The sequence below is a fragment of the Manis javanica genome, chromosome 1 (genome assembly GCF_040802235.1).
Source record: "Manis javanica isolate MJ-LG chromosome 1, MJ_LKY, whole genome shotgun sequence".
Classification (NCBI taxonomy): Eukaryota; Metazoa; Chordata; class Mammalia; order Pholidota; family Manidae; genus Manis; species Manis javanica.
This window is the reverse complement of record NC_133156.1, coordinates 167,644,359-167,664,873: the sequence shown is the minus strand read 5'-3', so window position 1 is coordinate 167,664,873 and position 20,515 is coordinate 167,644,359. Positions and strand designations below refer to the sequence as shown.

At 54.0% G+C, this 20,515-nt stretch overlaps 1 protein-coding gene across 6 annotated transcripts in view; it reads right to left on the bottom strand.

Moving 5' to 3' along the window:
- The window catches only part of PSD4 (pleckstrin and Sec7 domain containing 4), a 33,274-nt gene that overhangs the window by 11,290 nt on the left and 1,469 nt on the right, over positions 1-20,515 (bottom strand). For 2 of the 6 annotated variants that reach the window (XM_073241137.1, XM_073241158.1), the window contains exons 2-5: positions 2,975-3,989; positions 1,728-1,853; positions 1,368-1,446; positions 506-884 (exon numbers count right to left, since the gene is read on the bottom strand). In XM_073241137.1, the coding sequence (XP_073097238.1) occupies positions 506-884; positions 1,368-1,446; positions 1,728-1,853; positions 2,975-3,877 (1,487 nt within the window). In that variant the 5' untranslated portion in view covers positions 3,878-3,989. Of the gene's footprint in view, positions 1-505; positions 885-1,367; positions 1,447-1,727; positions 1,854-2,974; positions 3,990-5,021; positions 5,183-10,273; positions 10,499-20,515 lie in introns of those variants that run through there. The other 4 variants (XM_073241153.1, XM_073241144.1, XM_073241138.1 and 1 more) reach the window with 4 other exon arrangements.

Genomic DNA, 20,515 nt, shown 5'->3' with positions numbered 1-20,515 from the left:
CCTTGGTCCCAATCAGGCTTTCCCTTGGTGGTCCAGCTTCCTCTGAGAGCCGAGCCAGCAAGCACCCTGGCCTAGGCCCTTAGATGAATTTCTCCAGGCACCTCCTCAAAGTCAAAGCAGCGTGTGATCCCACATTGCAAGCTCTGACCTTCCTACTGCCCAGACCTGCCTCACTCAGCTCCCATTCTTCTGGCACCTGCACCTGGGCAGGTTCCCTGAGTACCTCCCCTCCTTCTGTCTTGGTGTCTGGCCTGGACATGGCCCTCAGGGCACTGCCTCAGCCACTCAAATCCTGCCCTGGTGCATGACTGTCTGCTCTCTGGCTTCTTGTGCTTTCAAACCCTCCAGCCTTTCCAAAACCCCACAAGCGCTGTCATAGAAGTCCGGCTTAATAGATATTAGCATGTTAAATCCCAGGGTGTATTTCATATGCTCCATCCAGACCAGAGCATTCCTAAATGTTTCCATAATTAGGAACTAGGCAGTCAGTTAGTCCAACACTTACCCTTCTGTGGAGGTCAAGTCAGCGTCAGGCTGGGCAGCTCCAGGCTCTGAAGGCCTGGCTGGACCTTCATTCTTTACTTCTTCTGCGGGGATTGGGGCCTCTCCTGTCTCCTGTTTCTCCAAGGAGCTTGGTTCTGCCCCGTCTGTCTCCAAGAGTGAAGGGGGTGAAACACCTAGTGTCCACTTGGGAAAAATGTCTGAGTGGTGGCTCTGGAGCTGTGGGCTGCCCTCCAGGGAGGATGCAGGGCTGGGCCTGGGGCCAGGCACTCTGCTCTCTGACTCCAGGCTGCTAGGCTCCGGCGAAGAGGCTGGGCTCCCCCAGAGGCCAGGGGCCAAGGTGCAGGGGGCAGATTCCTGGGGCCACTCAGCATCCCAGTCACCTGTGGAAGAGCATGGAGCGAGGCTGGTGTGAAATGAGAGGCGGACTGTGGGCCGGGGGGTGTGACACAGTCAGGAGAGCGGCAGCCGCCTCCCTGCACTCCCTCCCTGGCCCCTCCCTGGAGCTGGGCAGCATGGGCTGTCCCTTCCACATGCAGAGGCAGCAGCAGACTGCAGACAACTCCCAGGGCTCCAGCCCAGAGGCAACCAGGGGTTCAGGACTTGTGAAGCCACCAAGACCCAGGTATCCAAAGTTCTGGGTCTTTTAGACATTTCTTCATATACTCTATGAGTATTTAAAAACCCATTGTGTTGATGAAGTCACAGAGGCAGAGGTAGGATTTAACCCTAAGTCTGTTCAAGTCCAACACGATACAATGGGACTTCTTAATGACACCCACCAATCCAAGAATGTCCTTTGTCCCCACTCCAGATCCCAAAGCCTCCCATCACCCTATTTCCCAGACCTCTATAGTGGGTCTCACCTCTGTCCTGGGAGATAAGAGGCACCTGGGGCCAGGAAGGACCCTCTTCCATCTGCCAGACCTCAAGGCTGGGCAGGGCCTGGTGAGAGAGGGGCAGCATCTGTATGAGCCCAGGAGGTGCTGAGAGGTGAAGGGGAGTCCGGGAAGGGCAGGGGAGAGACAGGGCAAGGAGGATGGCTGCGAGAGACCAGAGCCTCCCTCCTGCTGTCCTCCCACACAGATGACTCAGCCCTGACCCAGGAATCCTGGATGGGAGAGAACCCACATGCTTGGGAGTGCTGGTGCTGGGCCCTGGAAATAAGTGTGTTCATGTTCCCCCTTTACAGATGAGGTGAGGCCCAGAGAGGGAGAGTGACTTGCCCAGGGTTGCACAGGTTGTGAGGCTGGGCTAGGGTACGATGGAACATGTCCCGTTTCCAAGGTCAGTGCTTCGTCCACACAGGATGCCAAGGGAGGGGCAGAGTCAAGACTGTCCTCCCGAGCAGTCTTAAAGAAGAGGACAGGAGGAGGTTTGAGCAGAAGGAAACGGACCCCAGGGCCTTTCCCACATCCCAGAGGCCTTGCTCACTGACTTCTCGTCTCATGTGCCCTGGTCTTCCTCCCTCCATGGTCGGCCCAGAAGACCCTGCCTCCTGCTGTACCAGGGGCAGTGTGACAGGGATGGTGGCAGCCCCAGGTGCCACACTGGCTCTGCCATCCTGGAGAGAGCACACGGCCGTGCTGAGGATGGGGTCCCAGGCTTCCTTCTGAGGACCCCGAGGGCCTGCAGCAACAACGTCCCCGAGAACGGGCCTTGGCGGGCAGAGCCACAGCTGCCCCATGCAGGGACCCCAGTCTGTGGGAGGAGGCGACTCTGACAGTACACAGCAAAATCTTGGGAATCTTGGGGAGGGCAAAAGAGCTGCCCTGGCTAACAGCTCTTCTTGCTTGTTCTCTGGGATTAGAGATTAGAAAGTTACAGCCCTGCTCTGCCATCTTGAGTCTCCTTATCTCTTGAGCAGAGGCATCCCTGGGAAACTGTGTTCTCTGCTGTCTCATGTCGCTCATCCTAGCTGATACCAAGGGCCTCCCCATTGTCACACTGGGCCCACTCTATCAGCACTGCATGGATGGTGGGCTCGAAGCAACAAAATGTGGAAACCTCTCAAGAAAAGAGAGGTCAGGACTCAGAACATCTCACTGCCAGGGCTGAGGTCACCCCTGCAGGCTGACCCCTGCCCTGTTAAGCTGGGAATGTCTCAGGAGGTCAGAGTGGCAGAGTCTGAGAACAGCCTGGAACATGCTGCCCACTGGAGCTGCTGTTTGTTCTCCAGCTGTGCCCACACACAGCCCGTTGGAACTGGTGAGATGGAGACATGTGTGGACTTCATTGCCATCACAGCATCCATAAACTCTCTCATAATTCTAAAGGACATGCTGGGCCTGCTTTTCTGCTATCTTACTTCAAGATACCAAAAGGCCCAGCATCTGAAGCATGTTCTGGGCCTGGTGACCTAGAGGAAGGCCTTCCCTTGAGTGTCCCATGCCCAGCCTGGGGTGACCAAGAGGAAGGCCCTTCGTTGAATGCCCCACACCCAGCCAGGGTTGGATGTCAGCGGTTGGCTTACCTGGTGCTCGCCCCAGCCAGAAAGTACTGCAGGAGGCCCCTTGGGGGCGTCCACCTGGGCCGCAGAGAGCAAATGTGGTTTGTAGATGGGCATGGGGAACGGAGGCGTGGTGTGCCCACTGGAGCCGGCTGTGCTGTCCCCCAAATCCAGCTTGCTCCCCAGCTCCCATGGCACTCTGCCCCCGAGGACGGGAGGCTCCAGCACCTGTGGACTCTGGGCCCCAGGCCTCACATCTGCAAGGGAGTCTGGGAACCCCCAAGAAAAGTGTGCTCCAGAGGAACCAGTGTCTGAGCAAGGGCTCTCCAGAAAGAGAGGGTTGTCGAAAAACACACTCTCCTCCTCAGCACCCCACTCTGGGGAAGAGTCCGGCATTCCCTTCCTCGGCCACACGGGGTTCTGGCTCTCCCCATCAGGCCCGCTGCTGTCTTCCCCGGAGGCCTCTCCCACTGGTGCACTGGGGTGGAGGCCCGAGTCTTCCAGGCCTGCTGGACTGGATGGGAAAGTGGCGAGGTTGGCAGGGGCTGTGGGGAGGCAGCATCTCAGCTGGGCCCTGAGCCCTTCCGTCTTCTCCAGTTCCTCCTCCAGGTCCAGGACGCACATCTGGGCCTGCAGGATGCCTGCCCAGAATGCCACCTGCGTGGACGAGCTCTGGCTCTGTCTGGGGCCCCCCTGGGAAGAGCCACTCCCCAGGGGTGCAGGCTCTGCACTGGAGGCTCCTGGGGGAGCATCTTGCCTTGTGGAATCAGGAGGCCCAGAGGCCCAGGTCTTCTCCTTGCAAGGTCTGGGAAGGTCACACACTTCCCTGCAGGATGCTCCTGGGGGGGTCAGTAGGTTGTCTCCCAAACAGATGTTGAGAAATTCCACAGGTGTGGGGTGTTCAGAGGGTCTGTTGTCCCCCATCATCCACAGAGAGCAGGCTGTGAGGGAGCCTGCAGGAGTTTCCTGCCTTCACTGTCCCACTGAGTGGGTCAGGGGACGTACAGGCCAGGGCGGCAGCCAGGAATCCACATCTACCCTGGAAGAGCCCAAAGCAAAAGGCAGGTCATGGTGCTGGCAGCCCCAGAAGCACAGTCCAGGGTCACACAGGCTCTGCAGTGCCTGCCACATCCAATGCCCCAGCTAAGAGACGCTGCTACACAGCCTGCCGGGGCGGGGAGTCGAGCACGTACTCCGCCTGACCTGACTCCCAACTGTGTGAACCAGACGGTACCTGCTCCCAAGACAACCATCTGTTGGCTGAAGGTGGCCTGAGTTGCTTAGATGAATAAGATGAACTGGACAAACAGGGAATTTGGACTGGAGGACGGAGAGACTGAGGCACTGGCAGCCGGAGCAGAGAGCAGAAATGCCTCAGGACAGCAAGAAGCAGTGGCAAGCCAGAAATGGTGTGCCAGAGGAAGCAGTGAGCGCACAGCAGACACAGCCTAGAGGTGAGGAGGATGGGGTGACTGGGAGAAGCAGGTACTTGGGACAACAGGGTGCAGCCTGCCCTCCCTCCTCCCAGGCTCCTGGCTTTGGGGCCTGCACCCTTCGCAAGGCTGGCCAGCTGGCTCATTTCCAGCAGGGCCACTGGGCCTAGGAGGAGCAGATAGGAGACCTCCCCTAAGCTCAGCCTGAGTTCCTGAATGGGGAGTTCCAGCCCACTGGGTGGACCATGGCTGCATGGGAGGATGAGATTGGGAGGCTGTGCAGCCCCACATCTGCTCAGAGCTGCCCTGGGATTGCCACACCAGCACTCCAGGTGGAGCCTAAGTGGATGCAGCCCCGGAGTCTTACAGTGTATTTTCCAGAAGTGGGTGCCTCCACCCCTGCTCCTGGGCCGCAGGTTACATGGCTCTTGGGGTGACCCTGTTTCTTGAGAGCGACCATTGCAGAAGTAAAGGGCGGTACACAGGCCCTTACAAACACATTCCCAGTATCAACCACGCCCAGGCTCCATCACATCTTCTATTACTTTCCCTTTGCCTCACTTTCAAAAGTATAAAAATACACACACACCTGCTCCCAACTTGTAGCCATGAGTGACTTCCAGATACCCACATCTCACCTATCATTAAATCCTCAGTTTATGGCCCACCATGAGACACTCAGTAAATGGGAAGCCCCAGAGCTTGAAAACCAAAGTCTGGTGTGGTCCTGTTGTTTAAACCTGCTGTTTCCGGTCCCCTGAAAGCCAGGCTTGGCCCTGTGCCTTCTTCAGGAGGGTGCCTGGGAGAAATACAGCAGGACAACCATGAATTTCAATTTCTTATTCCTCTGGATGCACCCCCAGAAGTCCCTCCAAAACCCAACCCCTTGCTGGGTTCCCAGCACCTTTTGCTCGCCATGGAGTAGCCTTGGCCTCATGATTCTGAAGCTTCAGTCTGCCATACTTCACCTCCGGGTCTCCAGCTTCCAAGGCTCAGCCTGCAGCCTTCACCCTGGGTTCACTCTCCACCCCACTCCCCACCTCTGGGGTAGAGACTGAGGAATCACATGGCACCTCTAGGTTCTGGGTTGGCCCAGGGGGCAATACCTGCCTACCCTGCCCCCCCCCCCCAAGCAGTACCAGCCCTCTTCAATGCTCTGCCCTCTCTGGGTAAGACCTGCCACCAGCCTAGTTCCAGGATGGAAGGGATGCATGAGCCTCGGACCCACTGTCTACCTTGGGCAACCCCTCTGGATCTAGACCTCCCTACCCAGAAGATGTCCACATATAAGGAGGTGAGACACCCCACCTTCTCAAGCACCTATGGGGCCCAGGAAACCCTAGGAAGAGAGCCCCAACCAGGGAAGTGGAGAAGCACCTGGTTCACAGGTACTTGAACACAGAAACCCCAGCTCCCCTCCGAGGTCCTAAGGCTGACCTCCCTTCACCCTCCCTCCCTGCCAAGGCCTGGTCTATTCGTGCCTAATGGCACCCCTCCTGAGGCCCCTTCTCCAGTCTTCATTTCTCCATCTGAATGTGTGCCAGACTTAGAAGCACGTCCCTGTGGACATCAGAGCATTTCCCTGGATGACATCAACTCTCTTACTCTCATCAGTGCAATCACTGGACAGGAAAAGTTCAAATGCCAACAACTGGAGTGGGGAAGGGTGAACAGAGGCCAGTGGAAAGGGTGCCCCTCAGGTTTTCATAAGACAGGAGTCCCACATGCCCCTCTTTTCAAATACGTACTTGTAAATCAACATGTGTATGGAAGAAATCGGCCATACAGGCAAAGCTAATGACTATGGTAGACGTGAATGAGGACCGGATTTGCCTGCCAGAAGGAACCAGGTATCCCTCGGTGGATTCAAAGGAGGAAAAACTCAGAGAGGCTGCAGCAGCTTTGCAGAGACCAAAGAGAAGAGAGCAGATTTCTGGAGCCTCAGGGAGGTGGGGGGGACTGGGGAATGGACAAGAGGAAGTAGAGACAGACAGATGGAGTTCGGTGGGGGAAGTGGAATGCAGTCTGACTCCGCCAGGACTCTGAAACAATTCAACTCAACCTGGCTCCCCTCCACCCCCGCTCTCCTACGTGGGAGTGTTTATCCCACTGTGTAATTCCCAGCTCGCTTACTCCCATGGTTCTAGTCTGCCTCCCCTCCCCAGAAACAAAGTGCCAAGAAGTAGGTTCTCCACCTCCAGTTCACGGCTGTCTCACATGGAAGCTGAATGACTGAATCGTGTTGGTGGCTGCCTGTGGTGTACCCACTCTCTGCGGCAGTGTTTGGGCACATATCATTATACTACAGTTCAAGTGGGTTAGAAAGTTATAGGTTCCTGCTGATGAGTTCAGGACCAGCCAGGAGATTCCTGGGGTTACAGAACCTGGTGGGAGATGGTCCTGGCTCCCGGTGGGCACCTCCATGTGGACAGCACATGCTTCACGGTGGAGAGGCCATGGTTAGCAGATAAACAGGATGCCCAACATTTGGGACATATTTATACTAAATTTTACTGTTTATCTGAATTTCAAGTTGAACCGGGCATTCTGTATTTTATCTGGCAACCCAACCCCATGAGGAAGGGGAAAGGAATGTTCCAGGCCCCTGCAATGGACCAGTCACCCAGCTTGGCTTCACAGCCCGGAGCTCATCTGTATTCCGCCTTCTGCAGTTCTCCCTTCTGGACTCCAGGACCCCATGAATGAAGCGAGGGATAGCATCTCCTTCTTACTAACAAGGAAGCTACAGCTCAAAGACTTTCAGAAACATGCCCAGGTAGCCCAGCCAGTAAGTCAGGGGCCTGGGACCCCAGGCCTGTGGCTCTTTGCAGCATCTCCCTCTCTTCCCACCCACAAACCATTCCCTTGGGCATCATGACTTGAATGAACCATGACTTCCTTATGAAGCAGACAGCCACTTGAATTCAACTGTTTCCCCAAAGCCCAGTGCAGCACCTGCTGGCCTCAGAGGTGGCAGTCCAGAAATGTTTGTGAAAATAAGAGGGAGGGAGGGGGAAGGGGGAGAGGTAGGTAAGGTGAGAGGGAGGGAGAGAGAAAAGGGAGGAAAGGAGAGGTGGGGGGGGTGGATCCTCAACGAGCTTCCTAGACACTGGGACACAGGCTTGAAGGAGGTTTAACATCATTAGGATGGTAGGACTTTCTCTTTCTGCGGGTGAGCCAGTGACACCTTCCTCCCAGGAGGCCCAGTGCCCTGAAGGCAGAACTTCCCCAGAAGTAGCCTCCTGCCAGGCCAGAAGCCAAAGTGCAAGGATGGGTCCTGGTTCCCAGGCAGCAGATGGACAGAGAGGAGGCTTGAGGATGAGCCATTCCTTCACCCATCTGTACCACCGGCTTGGGGAAGGGACACCGATTATAATGAGTTTAAGGTGTTTCTTTCTTCTTCCTTCCTTCCTCCTTTCCTTTCTCTTTCTTCTCCTTTTTGTACTGCTCCTCCCCAAATGAAGGGGTAGGAGGACCTGAGGGGCGAGGTCACCCCAGCAGTCACCTGGAGGAGGGCAGTCTGGCCCTACAAGGGTCGGGGGTGGAGACCAGCCTGTTTCCAGGAGGTAGACAGCACCCCTAGGCAGAGGCAAGCTGGGAACTGGGGAGCAGACCCCGGGGCTCACGCATCTAGAATTATCTTGGTTTACTTTTTTTAACCATTGGTGTTTAGTGAAATCTCTTGTCTCAGGTCACCTAACCAGAACAAAGGAGGGAGAAAGCCTCTGCCACATGCCTCACTTTGTTACCCCTCAAAGTGGTCCTTGATTTTTCTAAGCAACTTGATGGCTCAGGAAGCTTAAGGATAAGTTCTGGGAGAAAAGGAATGGCAGTTCCAGAAGCTGGTGATGGGAAGCAGCAGGAGGGAGCTGAGATGGGGGAGGAGAGCGCCCCCAGGGCCTCCTGCTTGAACACAGTGGGGAACATTCCAGGGGCTGAGCAAGCAGCCGCTGACAGAAGGCTGAGGACACAGACACTGACTCCAGGGACCAAGAGGACACAGTCCCTCTCATCCCCACGCACCCCACCCTGGGCTTCAAGGAAACTTCTGTTTGATCTTGGGGGCAGGAAGGAGCCCATGTAGTACCTGGGTTGACTTGCTGAGTTTGTTTTTCACCCCTGCCTGCCTGGGCATGCAGCCTTGCACTCCCAAGAGCAGGGGCCACAGAAGGCTGGGAGAGGGGACACCTAGAACGCCCTGCCCTCAGCATGCACCTGGGGGCTCACAGGCTGGCCTCAGATCCCAGCTACAGCTGGTAGCCATGTGACTCTGGTCAAAACCTCACCTGGCTCCTTATCTGCAAAATAAGGAAATATGAGGGAGTAAAGCTCCACCACAGGCCTGTTATAAAGTGGGGAAGCAGGCCTGGTCCTTGGTACATGCTCAGAAATATTATGTCCTGCTCAGAGTCAATTGGCTACTTTGTAGGTCTGTTTAGAGAAGCTAAAATAAATACAAACAACACAGTGGTCTCTCTCAGCTCTCAGCCTCCTCTAGAAGTTGGCCCTGAACCTCCCATCTGGACCGGTTGTCTATCTGTCTCCCTTTAAGCTTGCTTTTGCCCTGGAACTGTCTCCTTCCTCTGGAAAAAGCAAAGGTTCTTGGCCCATCAGAGACAGTAGAGGCGACGTGTCCTGTCCCTGCCTGGCCCTGGAGAGGAGTCACACGAGGGACGCCACCCCTGTGGTCAGGGGCCAAGGGGAGAGATACCCTGTCTGCAGTTGCAGGAGAGCGGCCCACCCCTGCCTGAACCTGGGGTCAAGAGCACCGTGAGAGACAAGGCTGGGGTGCCCCACATCCTGCCCATGCGGAAGGAGCCTGCATGCAGATGTGCACAGAGGAGAGGGGCAGCCCTGGAGCTGAGGGCCCTGTGGTGGGACCCAGGCAGTGAGGGAGGAGAGGGCAGAGGGGATGGGGACAGACTGCTCGTGTGCCTGCAGAGCAGCTGTTTCCCAGGAAGGACAAGGACCCCTGGGAGGGCTGGGACCAGGCTGAGCCTCCCTCACCCTTTCCTCTGTTTCTGTCTCTGCCTCACTTGACAAACTGCTCAGCAGCCCAGAGGCTAATCCCAGGCTGGGTGGTTCCTCATCCGCAGGAGGAGGGAGATCGGGAGGGAGATCTACCCGAAAGCCCCAGGGGACTGGGGATACTGGCCCGTCTTCCTTCAAGGCTGGTGAAGGTCCATCAGTGCTGAGGATCATTTATTATCAGCTGATGACAAGTCACCCTTCCCAGCTTTCAGCAGAGGAGTGGCCCCAACTGCAGGGCCTCAGGCCCTGGGGTAAGGGGCAGGAGCTGGGGGACTTCCCTCCAACGCCCGGTTACCATGAGGATAATACCTACAACCAGAACACCCTGCTGTGTCCCCAACAGGGACACTTTAGAATTAGATGGTTCCTGTGCAGCTCAACAGGCCTAAACCACAGCTGCCCTGGCCAGCCAGCAAATGGAGTCCCTGCCTCTAACCCACACCCAAAAGGCAAAGTAGCTTGGGGAGCCCCTGATGGGAGAGGCTGAGTCTGAGCCCCTGCCTGATACACCCAAAGCTGCCTCGGCTCCAAAGCCTCCAGGGTCCAGGGATTAAGGCTCAGTTGGGCCTCTGGCCACAACAGCCCCACTGGACACCCGGTGTCTGACACAGCAGTGGCCGGGAACACAGGGAGTGGCCTCCTTGGGCCTTCGCCTTTCCCCACTGCAGACCCCAAGATGCTCTAGGGACACCAGAGGAGGAGTCAGAGGCCCGGCCACACTAGAAAGGGACAGGCTGGGGAAAGAGGGGAACACAGAGTGGGTAGGGGAAGGTGGGGGTGTAGCCCCCTAGGCTCACAGCAGGTGCACATGCAGGGGACCTCCTCCCAGCCCCCACCCAGGCAGGCCCACCTTGCTCACCTCCACAGCACCCAGGGATGGGTGAGCAGGCCTCCCTGCTGCACAGCCCTCAGTCCTGAGAATGGAGAACGTGGCGGCCAGTGCTTCCGACTTCCGTTCCCCTCAGAACCACATGCCAGCCCCTCCCGCCCCAGCCTCCTGGGCCCCCAGCTGCTCCCACCCACACTTCCTACCAGCACCCAGGCCCAGCAGCTCTGGGCCCCTTCCCCATGCCCCTACACCCTGGCAGCTCCCACTCTCCACAGGGAGCAGAGTTGGGGGACGCACTTCTCCCCAGCCCAGGGCCCAGGAGAGGAAAAGGGGAAGGTGCTACGCCCTGACTGTGGGCAGGCCCCACCCCCTCCCTCCTGTAGCTCAGCCACCAAGTTCTCATGTCTGCCCAAGCTAAGGCTCCTTCAGGGCAGCCAGTGGGACACAAGAGAGCTCTGGGCCTGGCAACTCTTCTTCTGTCTCATGAATGGCGCTGTGATTTTACATGCTTATGTCTGTGCAAGTAAAGAAGGCTTCTGATATGGCTGTCCCCCCAGCAGCACCCCAGCTGGTCCTCCCCCCTTTTTGGAAGCATGACCATATCCAGTACATGGATACGGAAGCAGGCTCAGAGCGATTAAGCCAGTGCCCAGAGTTGCACAGCTGGGAAGTCACAAAGCTGGGTTAGAACTCAGAGCATTTGACTACATGAAACAACCATCACCTGCTCCCATGGCTGAATTCCCAATGTGTATCCAAGGGACACAGGTCACAGGTGACCATGAATGTGAGACAGAGGTGAGGGGAGCCACATTCGCTGTACTCTCTTCTTCTCCCTCCATATCCAGTACTCAGGCCTCAACCTCGGCCAACTTACCTGCTGAGGGCCCACCCTGAGCTCTAGCCCTCATAAATCCCAGTGCCCAGGAGGCCCCTCCGCTTGCAAGTCCCATAAGCAGTGAGCCCTCAGGTCAGGCCCCTGGTTGACAGGGCCTGGCTCTCGCTCCAGCCTTCTCCAGCTCCAGCCCCCAACCCAGGACAAGGATTCCCCAGGGACCCACCCGCCTGCCAGGCCTTTCCTCACCACATGCTGGGCTCCAGGCCCTGTGGCCTCCTTCTCCTCAGGCATTTCACACTACTCTGTGCAGCCCTAGACCTGGGGAGAGGGGGAAGGCAGAGGGTGGTGGGCAGGGCTGCACCTGTGGGCAGATCACCCTGCATGCACATGTGGCACAGAGCCAGGGTGGGGAAGAGGAAGGGAAGGGGGCTGTGGCAGGGGCTGAAGGCCGGGGCTGGACTGTGCTGCAGTGGCCACATTCAGTGAAGGCTGAGATGCCTAGTTCAAACCAGGACCTCCAGGTCATTATAGAGATGGGAGGTAGGAGAACAGGACACATTTTATGCAACAGCTTGTCAGCTGTGGCTGAAACTTTTACAGATGGTGCCCCACTGTCCACAGTATGGGGCTGGCAGACCTGAGGGACAGGTTCATTGCATGAACACCTCAAACTCGGTGCAGGGCAAACCTGACTCATGACCTCCCCCAGGCCCCTCCTCCTTTTGTACTTGGGATTTCACAACACCATGCCCGGCTGTGTAAGCCAGAAACCTGAAGTCACCCAGGCCTAAAGGCAAGCCCTCCTCTGAGGCTTCCAGCCTCATAGCATGTCTGGAACATGGCTGTGGCTCAGTCAGCACCTGCTCCCTATGCGAGAAGCTGCTGACCTGTCAGGAATAGAACACAGGACCCCAGTCCTCAGGGAGCTTCCTATGTAGCAAGAGACAACAAGCAAGCAGACTATGTAATCAACATCTGGTTATAAATTGTGATGTGCACGTGTTAGGAGAACTCGCTGCGGTGGGAAGTCAGGATGCGCAGGGGGGCTTTATATCCCGGGCAGAGGAGCCAGTGCAGAGTGTGGGGTTGCACTTTAGGCAGAGGGAACCACATGCCTAACTCCTTGCCTGAGACCAGGAAGGTCTCCCTGAGTTCCAAGAAGAGGAAGCAAGGCAACGTGGCCTGTGCAGCAGCCACGGGGAGTGGGGAAGACGGGGCGGGCGGCAGGACAGACCCCACAAGCCCCAGTGGTGAGCATGTGTGGAAGCAGGGAACGCACAGATCACACAGCGTTTCTTAATTTTTAAGACCATCTGCTGTTGTGTGGAGAATGGACTGTTGAGGGAGCAGGGAGAAGAGTCAGAGGGCTGGGGACGGCCCAGGGGAGGCGGGCAGTGGCTTGAAGAGGGCAGAAACAGCAGAGGGAGGCAGGACTTGGGTATGTAGGGGATGACTGGCAGGACCAGCCACTTAGGTTGATGCAAGATGTAAAGATGGGCAAGAGGTCGGGGCAACATCTAGGTTTCCTGCTGAGTCAGGGGGTAGGTGGCAATGGCATTTGCTGCAATGGGAAGAAAATGGGGAGATGAGGCTCAGAGAAGAAAATAAGAAGTTTGAGTTTTTTAGTATTAGGTTGGAGGTATCTGTGAAATGCAAAAGGCAACTGAGAGGCACACCGGGAGTTGCCGGGAGGGGCTGGGCTGCAGCCTGTGTGTGGGCAGCAGAAAGGCGGTCCAGGCTGCCATGGAGCCGACCCAGCAGTCTGCAGAGGAGAGTGACAAGAGACTGCAAGGAGGTGAGATAAACATGGAGAGAGCCTGTCATCACACAAGAGGAGACACCCTTAACAGAGGAAGTGGTCAGCTGTGTAAAATGCTACTGGAAAGTCTAGAAGGACAAGGAGCGAGGTGGCCACGGAGTGTGACCACATGGAGATTACAGAGAAGCGGGTGCTGGGGACATGAGGAGGCAGACAACCCTGAAGTGAGGGCTGATTAGGAGGTGAGGACCTGGGAGGTGGGGACTTCCCTCACTTCATCGACTCTGACTCCAGGTCCACCCTCATCAGCTTGCCCGCACACCATCCAGTGGTCCTGGGCTGCTAGGCAGCTGGTTGGCGAGGAGCCAGTGATCCACCCCCTCCACATGTCCATGTGCCTGTACACTCCCCCGACTACTGACCCCTCAAGGGCGAGGGCTGACCCACTCACCTCAGCTGCACCCAGGTGGGGGGGGCAGAGTGCCGGGTGCAACTGCTCCACAACCGTTTGGTGAATGAATGAGTCAAAGCTGCTCATCTTGTCTTCCGTGATCACTCAGGCAAGACCATGGGAAGTGGGACCTGCCTCTCCCCTTTCCTTCCAGGCAATGGGTCTTGCATGCTGTGTGTGTTTGGGGGGACATGGGGTATGGGTAGGGGGGTACTTTCTGCTTACAGTCAACCAACTCCAGAAGTCACCAACTCTGTTCTGTCTCCTACGACTTTCATCTCTTTCCCAAGATTGCAAGGAGTGGAACTCTGAATGGGGAAATCCCTGGCACACGTAAGCAGGGCCTCTAGCTAGGAGGCAGTGTGGCCTGGATGAGGGCAAGGTAAAGGGAAGCTGGCTCCTGCCCCCAGAGCCCCTGCCAACACTCAGCTTCGATCTGCTGTGTCACCCCACAACTCCTGGGGTTCCCTACCCAGCCCACAGACCCCTCCCCGGGGCCCAAGGACACATAGCCTCCTGACATGACCACAGCCCATGTGCATACAGCCATGCCAGAAAGCTCCTTCCTGCCTCCCTTGAGGTGAGCCACTTCCTGTGTGCCCTCAGAGGCTGCTCAGTACAGGTGGGGGGGGGGTGGCATCTCACAAACTGAGTGCAGAAGGGGAATGGAGGCCCTTTACAAGCCGTAAATCCAAGCCCTACAAGGCTGGGGTGGGGATGCAGTGTTATTATCACCGTGCTACACAACAGATGAGGAGACTGAGGGTCAGAGTAGTTACTCAGGCTGATTTGAATCCAGGACTGTCAAACCCCGGCACTTACCCTTTCTTCTGTACCCCATTACCATCTGCACACTGCTGATATGAAGGAGAAGGCCTTTCCAAATGAACAGGGCTATTGACAGTGTGAGCCTGAACTCATTTCTCCCAACTCCAAGTTTGTAACAATTTCTGAGCTGATGATGCTCATTATCATCCTTCTGGGGCAGGATGAGGGCCAAGGCCGGAAGCAGCTCAACAGGCTCTCATGTCCCTGAATTTCTCTTTGTAAAAGTTCTGTCCTATAGGGAGCCCTGAGGGCAAGGCAGCCACATGCTCCTTCCTCCAGAAAGGGCCCTGATCCCTCCTGCTCTCCAGCCTCCACACACCTAGGGCCTCAGGTAGGCCAGACTAGAAGATGCCTACCTCCCTAAACATTCCTCTGCCAGGTTAGATGTTTAGAGTCATGCTGGCCAGCTTGACCATGGACGCCCTGAGGACTGGAGCAGAGATCTGGAGGAAGGGAGGGGTGAAGGCTTCCTGTCCTGAGGCCTGTGTCTTAGAACAGGAGGGTAAAGCTGTGAGGCAGGCCAATGAACAGAGGGAGGAAGTTCATCCCTCAGGACCCCACACCAACCTCCTGGCACCTAAGTGGGCACCAGCACTGCCCCTGGTCTCCCGGACACAGGCAGGAAGTGATTATAACAGTGGATGATGACTTCTGTCTCCCGGATTTGACTGTAGAAAATCCCTTGGCAGGCACAGGAGCCTTGAGGGGCTGTCCCGACCTGCCTGTGGACTGCCAAACCCTGGCAAACAGTGGACCTGTGAACAGATGTCCAGGCCCATCTTCCTATCCTCCTCAGCAGCAAAGTCCAGCCCCAGCCTTTCTCTCCCAAGTCTCCCCTTCTCTGCTCCCTCCCAACTCTGTTCTTAGATGGGCACTCGAAGCCACTTGTCCTGGGTCTGTCCTCAGACAAACAAGGAGCAGACTCCAGAGTTATTCACCTCCATCCCCAATCCCCCTCGGCACCCAGATGCTCACAAACATGTGCTGAAATACACATGCAAAGAGCTACTTATAAGGACAAAAATGCTCACAGCCTCAGTGCCCGCTATCAGGAAAGGGACACACAGATTATGGTACATTCATACAGCCACAGGATGAAGCCCAGCAACCTTGAACTATCTTGTTTGAGGAGGGTATTTAATCAAGTGGAGAGATACTGCATATTATTAAGAAAACCAATTATATATTGAGCATGATCTCAATTTTCTAAAAACTTGTGTATTTGGGCAATAGTATACCAAAATATTGGTTGATAATGGCTACCTGTGCATGATAATGGTACACATTTTAAGCCCCTTATGCTTTTTTAGTATGTATCTAGTTTTTAAAAATAAGTATGTATTTATGTTTATCATCAGGAAAAATAATAAAGGTTTTAGAAAATTAACTTTGTTGAATTAAATAATGACTGAATATTTCTGCTCACTCTACAGACTGGGAGGTTCTTTGCCAACCCGTCCTCTCTCTTGTGGGATGGCAGAGTGCCTGAGAGAGCCTGCAGGGGGGTTGTTTTTGACCCTTACTGTCACCACTCGCAGGTGACTGCCACCATGACCTGATGTTGGTGTGGGGTCCTACACAGAAAGTTGGTATGAAGACGATCTTAAGGTGAAGCTATTTTGAGATTGGACAGATGGAAAAGGAAGCCTTCTCAGAGCTTTCCTTATCTGCTTAAAAGCAGCAACTTCGGGGAAATAAGGCTGCCCTAAAATTCCATCTTCAGGACCAATTCACCCCAAGAAAGGAGAGCTCAGCAGATCCTACCTCAAGTGCCTTCTCTAGAATTTATGGCCCTGAGGGAGACTCCCTCACACTTGGAGACACAAACGTTATCTCTCATTTGTTTTAAAAACCCCTTTGCCTTGTCTTTCCTCAAGAAACCTACTCGTTCTTTCCATAGAAGCTGTTTTCTCCCCCCTCCCTCCCCCTACTAAGTTAGGTACCTGAGCCTTTACCTTAAACCACTTAACAAGCCAGGGACAAATTTGATGGTTCCCCATGTACATGCCAATAAACTTCTCTACTGTTAATCTTTTTTTTTGTCAGTTTAATTTGCAGCTCCCAATGACTCGATCTAAGAGGCTAAGAGAAAGTTTTCCCCCCTCCTACATGGCAGAGATCATCTTCTCCATGAATCCATGAATCTAAAGCTGTGTTTACTTAAGTAGGCATGTGATACACATAATGACATTTTAAATAGCTAGGTATTTATTTGAATATGAATTAAAAATATGTACCTCATGCAGCAAACCTGTAATTCATAGATGCTTTTGCTTAGGACCATGCCAACTTTATGCTGTTTTTTTTTTCAAATTGTATGTATTCAAAGAAAAAACGTTAAATGAAATAGTATAGGTGGAAAACTCATGTCAAAATCATGACAAAATATGTAAATGAGTAGATACTCTGTAGAGCTGAATCTCAACCTTCCAACACTTACTCCTTTGGAGAAAGAACTGGGAGTCTGTCTCCTCAGAATGAGAGTCCTGAGCCATTTCCTGCTGAGTGGGAACTCAGGCTCACAGCAGGCAAGCAAGGGCCTGATGTTACATATGACAGAACAGGTACGCTCTGACACAGCGAGGGATGAAGACAAAACTCAGAGCAAGGATTGCCTAGGGCCATCTGAAGGCTCTTTTATTTCCCTGGGGTGCCCGCCTTAGCCCTGCCTGTGGCATGAAATCCTGGGCTTCCCAACGCCCTCTCTGTGCCGCCAGAGCTGATCCAGCTCCATCAGCAGTCGCCCAACAGGTACAGAGAGGACAGCTGGCTTGACAGCTTCCAGCAGGAACAGCCTTGGTGCCCCAGAGCTCATCCCGGGGAGAAGAGCTCAAGCCGCACACCGGGGCCTCCTGAGTCCCTCGGCCTCCTGTCCGCCTGCCGTGCCTATGCATCCTCCAAGGCCCCACTGAGGGCCAGGAAGATGGGGACCCCGTCCGTCCCGCAAGTTCCCATGCTGAGGGCATTCCTAGCAGAGGGCAGAGCTGGAGAGCCTCCCACCCTCCTTGGCTGGCTCAGCCTGGCCATCCACTTCGGCCTGCATGTCTGCCCCAGGCTCTATTCCCGCTGGGCCACTCTCCCTTAACTCTCTCCTGGGGTGACCTCAACCACCCACGGATTCATCCGCCACCTACTTGCTGAAGGGTCACAAACCCCAACCCAGCCAGCAGTGCTCACTGCCAACAAGAATCCTCTAGCTGAACAGGACATCAGTGTTAGTAGCAGGCCCTACAGCATGCCCGTGTGCCCATGGACGCGCACCTGTCCATGTGCCCTACCTCCCTCCTGGGGCTTGTCTGCAGCGCCCCCACCCACCGGCTTCCCTGTTAGCAGACTTGACAACAGCCTAGACCCCTCATGCCTCCCCTCCCCGGCAAGCCCCGCTGCGCCCTCCTTGCCCGGTTCGCACTCCTCTCTTATCTGGAGACTGCAGGGACTCTGGCCTCTCAGGGTCGTGTGCATAGCCCTTACCAATTCACTCCTGCTCTTGAAAATCTTTCCTGACTTGGCCCCACTCCACTGCCTCTGGTGCCACCTTTAGGGAAAGCCCAACACTGACATCTAAGATCCCCAGCCTCTCTCATCCTGAACTGTGACCCCAGCAATCTGTGGGCATCTCTGGATGTTCCTGATAACTTCACACACCGGCACGTCCTCCTGCTGGGCTTCTGGCCGTCTCTGCTCCCATCCCCATTCTCCTTTCCATCTATCACATCCTCTTCATCCTCCCAGCTCACCCCCATAAAGGCATTTCTCTAAACAATCTTTCTAGGCCAAGCCACTGAGAATCAACTGTCATGATAATTCCACAGTTCCAGCTACGGGGTGCAAAGCAGCAACCAGAACCACCACCCAAGGGCACCCACAGCAGGCAGATTGTTCCTTCTAGAAATAGCTTTAGATTCAAAAAGTAAGATCATGGTTTGTAGCATAATACAATTTATGTAGGTTTAAAATACATGCATATATAAATCAACATCATGTATTTCTCTAAAATACATCCAGATCCCAGGGTAAATAAATCATAAATGTATCAGAATGGCTGCGGCTCACAAGGAAAGGGGAAACTGGCAAGGGGCAGTGAGTGGGATTGGAGGTGAGGGATGAAGAGGAAATCATAATAAGCCCCCCTATAGTTCAGTGACAACCATGAAGAGATGAAAACCTCATTTAAACCATTGGCCAAGGACATGAACAGTCCACAGAAAGGGAAAGACAAATAGCTTAAAACATATGTGAGCCTCATAATGCCTCTCACTACACATACCTATTAAAACTACAGCACGATGCCACTTTTTAAATCTGTCCAAGTGGCAAGAACAAAAAGTTGACATCACTAAGTTGGAGATGCTGTGGGGAAACAAGCAGTCTCAGGAGGTCTGTTATACGGTGTCTTTGGGACCATTTGTCAAAATCTAAAATACACATAGCTTTTAAATCAGTATTCCACGTTTATGAGTTTCTCCCACTGAGAGAGTCACAGAAGTGAGCGAAGCTGTAGGTACAAGAAGGCTTAATGCAGTTCTGTCTGTCACAGCAAACCGAGAAACAAACATGGGGAAGCAACCCAGGAGCCCTCGGAGGACTGCCTAGGCAAAGACGCCACGTCCATTCAGGGAGACAGTACATGTTCATGTAGACAGGATGAAGGACAGCTGTATGTCCTGAATCGGAAGAAATATACTTAAAAAAATAGGTACAGACCTGAGTATAATTACCATTCGTGTAAAAAAAGAGAAAAGAGAAAGTATACATACGGATATGCTCATTTACAAATAGAACATCTCTCTCGGGGATTACTCTCAAGACACTCCCCCTGAAGAGGAGAACTGGGGATCAGATGACAGGAAAGGGAGGGAGACTGTTCACTGTGTACCTTAAGGGCTGTCTGAATTAACGTTTGTGAAAAGATTTTTAACTCATGTAAGTAGTACCTTTAAAAATATTTTTAAAAGAATTTCTAACCAAAGCAAATATCATCTTATAAGAAGAAAGTAAGTGGAATAGGCTCATAACCCCTATTGTCTTTTCACTAGCACTCCCCTGCTCTTAGGGAGATTTCTCCACTGGGGACAAACATCCCTTCAGCTAAACCTGCCCCCCACCCCACCCCCAGGGCACTTGGCTGTAAAATTGGAACACTTGCCTGTAAATCCTAATTCTCACTTACTAGCTGTATAAAAGTAGACAACTTTCTTATTCTCCCCATGCCTCAGTTTTCTCATCTGTGAAATAGGACAGTATTTACCTCATTGACTTGCTATAAGGATTATTTGGTTTGCACATACAGTGCTCAAAGGAGAGCCTGGCACATAGTACCTGCTCAATGAATGTCAATTATTATAATATTCTCCTGCTTTTCTTTTAAGCCTACTAATGAGATCACCTAACTAATTTAAGAACCAAAAATTACTGGAATTTTCCTAGAAGATAACCATTATTTTCCCCATATCTAGTTTCTAGAGTCCTTACTTGTGGAAAACTCAGGGTCCACCTCCCATTCTAGCTCTCTGTGTGGGTCCATGATGTTTTGATGGATGCCGGATGTAAGAAAAGCAAGTGACACCTCTCCTGCCAGGAGACACAGTCTCCATCTCTGGGCATCACCTGTTCCTGGTGAACCACAGGCTTGACTCTGAGTCTGCTGGGCAGCATCTTCTGCTAGGAGCATCATCTGTTTTCCTGGAAGCCTCTGGTCACCAGGCTGAACCCCACCTCTGCCTTCTCTAACAGAAGTCTCTGAGATGCTGCTCGCCTCCAAGTCACACTGGCCTCCCTCCTGTTCCTCCAGCATGCCCAGTGCGCTCAGGCCCCGTTCACGCCTCAGGACATTTGCATTTACTGTTCCCTCTGCCTAGAATGTTCTCCCAGGCACAGGACCCTGTCTCACATACATTCAGGTCTGCTCAAATTTCATCTCAGCACTGCTTGTCTGACCACTTACTGAACACAGCAGCACCCGTCACCTTCGACCCCATAAGCCACTTCGCTTTTCTTCACAGCATTTATCTGACATGGTGTTGCAATTGCTGTTATGGGTTACTGTCCATTTCTCCCCACCAAATAAGCTCTGTGAGGGGAGAGACTGTCCACTGATGTGCCCTTGATACCAGGAATGTGCCTGGAACACATGCGCCCTCAGTATGAATTTGCTAAATGAGCAAATGGGGGAGCGAGCCAACAGAGCACCCCATCATAAGCAGAAGCTTAAAGCTCTGCCTTAGATTTAAACCTCCCAACAAGTAGTAAGCGTCCAGGACTACAGAGAAGGGCTACTCATCTACTGCTCACTGGTCCCCATGAGCAGCTTCTAAGTCCCTGCTTACGCTAACAGGGGACATCCTACCCTGTGCCCCCAGAGTTTTAGGGCCTGAAAATGATACCATTTTCCACCTC